Raw genomic sequence first — 4,256 nt, 5'->3', positions numbered from 1 at the left:
AGAGTATTTTTAACACAAGTATCTGTACTTCTACTTTCCCGAGTACGGAAAGTGAGTACTTTTGCCATCTCTGGTCTAATGTTAATTCAGTTGGCCACTAGATGGCACTGTTGTATTGCATTTCACTGGTAAATACTGTCGCGCCATTAGAATTAGTCACTGTAGTACAGAAATGTTAGTTATTTCTTGTTTGTCGGACCACATACACGCATGAAGACAAATATATTCCAAATCACCTACACATAGATAGCTATATACACATAAAGCCATTACATACCAAACACTGTACCCCATTGTGCTGGGCTGGGCCTCAAGTAAAGTTCTGGATTAAATTGCATCGACTCCTTTGTGTTCTGACCGACACCCCAGTGAGACACCCATCTTATCTACATCATTCCTAATACAGTCCAACCATATTTACCAACCCAACACCTATTTAACAATGTTAGAAAGTTTGAATTTAGTTTCGGAAGATGTTCAGTTCCTCATTGATAAATGGCTTCCTGTATCCAGTGTTCATGTCTTTATGCTGCAAACTTCACCTGGTTGACTTTAAAGGTCATCTCTTTGGTGTTTGCCACATCAAAGCGATTCATCCAGTTGCCCTTGAAGTAGATAGCATTAACCAGAGCCAATCTTGTCATTGGGGTGACTGTTCCTGGCTTAAGAAGATCTTTGATCTTATCTGAAAGGGAATACACAGACAAAGCAACCACTTAACACCGATTCACAGAAGACCGTATCAAATGATCGCTGTCGCTGGTCCAATTAGGATTACTCACGTTCTGTCTGCTGCTCGACCCAGCTGTTGATCTCCGCTCTGCACGCCTCTGGTGCCCCGATGAAATCAACAGCCTTCAGGTCTGCCTGGTAGTGCTTCTGTGTGTCGTTGAGGAATTTCTGCAGATAGTGGACAACGTCTTATGAATGCAGTCATTATAAAGTTATTGATTCAATAATAGGGTCTTCTGTGATGAGTGAACACTGAAAACTCACCGGAAGGAAGTTGGCGGTAGTTTCTCCGTAGAGACGGTTGGCTAGTTTCAGGATGTATGATGCAGATGGCGAGTTGATGTCAGCGTTCAGTTTCTGGAAGTCTGCGTGGACGCCTTCCCCAGAGCTGAATGAGAGGGCCTGTGTGCACGTTTGGAACAACACACTTTATTTTGGAATCAAAAATAGTTACAGGTAGTGAAAAGTAAGAATATTACACTGTTCTATGAGCTATGATACCTTTACAGCTTGTAAGACTTTGGCTAGAAATTTAAAAAATGTAGTTAGTCGAGTGTGGCAACACAATATTTAAAACTGACCCTCAACTTACTGAAACATTTGCAGGTTATAAGACGTGTAATTTTGTCAAGCATCTTTGCTGTACATGATGTTTAGTCCTATGTGTTGCTTCCCCATGGCAGCTACATTGTATATAAGCTTAATAATATATATTGTCTATGTGCCTTTTAGTTGCTTCTATTTCTAATGTTTAGTCATATCTGTTTTCACATTGTTAAATGTATGTGCCAGCTCTACATATTATACACTATAAGGCCAAATGTATGCAGACAGCCATGCCCCCATACTTGTGTGTACTTTGGATCCAGGTCTGTTTTTTAATGGTATGAGCTAGATCACTTAGTTTTAAATAAGGGAAGCTTAATGCAGGAATACAAAGAGATTATTTTCCTAATTTGGTTTGAAATAACTTGACTGGCGTGCACGGAGCCCTGACCTAAACCACATCCCACACCTTTGGGATGAACTATAAAGCCGACTAGCAGTCAGGCCTAATCGCCCAACGTCGGCAGCTAAACTCACTCATGCTCTTGTAAATAGGATCAAAACTCAGCAGCCAAGTTCTAAAGTCTGATGGACTGACTTCCCAGAGGAGTGGAGGCTGTTACAGCAGCAGATGAATGCTGTGTTTGCTAATGTTTTGAGTATCGAGTCGTCATTCATCATCAACCTGCTGAACCACTGCAGATGAAGGTTTGCCATTTGGCTAAAGCCAACACACTTCCATTACAGAGGTCATTAATCCAAATAAAATACAAATAACAAAGGGGTTATTGTACTTCAGTAGCAAACAGGTGCTATGAACTGAAACCGTAACTCTTTGTTCAACCTCCAGTTTTAATAACCTGCTTTTAAGCAAACAGCACGTTACTTGTTTTGGAGGTGCTTATCAAGGTCAAAGTACAGGTGTCATAAGACTTTGCCTGTCTGAAGACACACCTTTCATTCTTTGCATACAGTACACACCTTAGCCAACAGCCTAAACTTTAGAACTCACAAAATGTTTAATGGAAACAGGCTTGGCCGAAGGTATTTCCTAATGTTTATCACTTTTTATAATTGGGCTAGAAGTGGAGGCGGGGGTGCATGTAATAGAGAGACAGTGTGCTGACCTGTGCCATCTGAGCAGCAGTGTCTCCTTGAGCGCCCAGGTAAACCATCGCCAGGGCCGAGCTGATGCTCAGCGGGGAGACGAAGATGTTCCCGGCGGGATTGGCTTGGCTCAGAGTGCGGAGCAGGTCCAAGGCAAAACCGGTGTTTGAACTGCTGATGGCGGCCATGACTGATGATGTACACTTTTCCTGTAATGAGGAAATCGGTTTATACTGTGAGTGCATTTTGTGAAATACGTTTCAGGACTTTTTTCATGTAAACAAAAATGCTCCTAAATTATATTTTATAATTGGTGTCTAAATGAAACAAACTGTAACCTTAATACATTTTTCATCACACATAATTGACAACACCCACCAGGAAAAAGAGGCTTTCAATTCCTCAAAACTAAAGGATTAAGTGATAATTCTTCCCATATTTACTTTGGTTGAACGTCATCTCCTTCTCCATCCCTCTATCTTTAATTGTTAACAGAAAATAAAGGCAAAATGCAAAACGTTATCTGCAAAGTCTTGTTACAAGAAAGGTGCACACAACCACACACGCACACAGACTCCGGAAACGCTTGTTGAAGCTGACATGGGTGATGCTCCTGTTTCTTGTAAAAGTTAATACACGTTATTTATAATTTGGTCAATGATTCAAGTGGGCATCCTGGACTGGGCCCATATTAACTGAGGCATTTTTGCAGATAAGTCATGTTGCATGATTGCAATACAGGCTGCACCATGTGACCGTAAGTTTAAAAATTAGGCCACAACCACAATGCTGCTGTGAAACCCTCATACATGTATCAACCTATAGAAAAAAGAAAAACTGAAATATGAGAAAACAAATAATTCAATAAACCTATCCAATAAGCTCCCCCCCCCCCCTTTTTTATTAATGTAGCCTACCTGTGGTTCGTGGTGCCATTTTACCCACAGCAGATGATGTTGACACAATTTCTTTTGCACTAAAATCCTTTGATTTATCTATTTGCAAATGCATGGCATCGTGGTCACGCGGATGATCAACCAACACACTGAGATGTTACATCCACCATCATCATGGTTTAACCACTATAGTTTAAGATATATTTAAAGGGAATTCAGCATTAATAGCGAGTTTATACCGGGTGATTCAAAACATGATTCAGGTATTGAACTTTTTTTAACCCGCCAGTTTCACAAAATCTCAACGCATTTATTAATAAAGTTCGATCCAATCTGATGTTTTTGTTTTGTGTTGCATGTCTCTGACTACGGTGGTGCGTTTCACACGGTCGGACACCCGGAAATAACCCCGCAGTGTCCACGACCATCTTTAAATAGCGCAGTGGCCACACTAGCTGGTGTGAACTACGCAGAACACCATAGATGACAGGAGGATAAAGCTACATGATGAATACAGTCCGGGTGGGTTTCAGGCCTGTTAGCGGACGTTGTTACGTTACCTGGAGGTCCCGCGACGACTCAGGCACGCTCTGCTCGCACGCGCTTAACGTGTGGAAAAGTGAAAGCAAAACGTAAAAACCCGCAAAAGTCCCAAAAGATCCCCTGGAAATAGAGACAGCAGAGAGTGCAGGGGCAGTGGTTCAACTCACAAGTCCACCGCTGCTCATTTATACGGAAGACAAAGAGTTGTGGGTGGGTGGGACGCGTGACTGGGCGATAAGTCACTGACTGGTGATAAATAGGCCGCATGCCTTATATCCATACTGAGGCCAGTGCCGTGGAACAGCTTGAACAACCTTTAGACCACTTCATAAGCCACTTTGAATATCTAAATTGTTATGTTTTAGTTTTTTTGCTATCCGATGACTGCGCATAGATGGACGGAGGCAGGGCCAGGGTTTTAGATCCCCCCCC

The 4,256-nt window shown here is 42.0% G+C and overlaps 1 protein-coding gene and 1 long non-coding RNA gene across 2 annotated transcripts in view; one reads left to right on the top strand and one right to left on the bottom strand.

Annotated features, from left to right (window-relative positions):
* serpinb1 (serpin peptidase inhibitor, clade B (ovalbumin), member 1) overlaps positions 1-4,105 on the bottom strand; it is a 7,037-nt gene extending 2,932 nt beyond the window's left edge. Inside the window, exons 1-5 of the mRNA XM_032525905.1 lie at positions 3,842-4,105; positions 2,406-2,594; positions 997-1,134; positions 783-900; positions 543-685 (exon numbers count right to left, since the gene is read on the bottom strand). Of these exons, the coding sequence (XP_032381796.1) occupies positions 543-685; positions 783-900; positions 997-1,134; positions 2,406-2,573 (567 nt within the window). The 5' untranslated portion in view covers positions 2,574-2,594; positions 3,842-4,105. The remainder of the gene's footprint in view (positions 1-542; positions 686-782; positions 901-996; positions 1,135-2,405; positions 2,595-3,841) is intronic.
* LOC116695577 (uncharacterized) overlaps positions 1-4,256 on the top strand; it is a 24,904-nt gene that overhangs the window by 9,739 nt on the left and 10,909 nt on the right. The window lies entirely within an intron of this gene.

Source organism: Etheostoma spectabile, chromosome 9, assembly GCF_008692095.1.
Source record: "Etheostoma spectabile isolate EspeVRDwgs_2016 chromosome 9, UIUC_Espe_1.0, whole genome shotgun sequence".
NCBI classification, from domain to species: domain Eukaryota; kingdom Metazoa; phylum Chordata; class Actinopteri; order Perciformes; family Percidae; genus Etheostoma; species Etheostoma spectabile.
The sequence above is the reverse complement of the archived record's forward strand: the minus strand, read 5'-3'. Positions and strand labels throughout refer to the sequence as shown.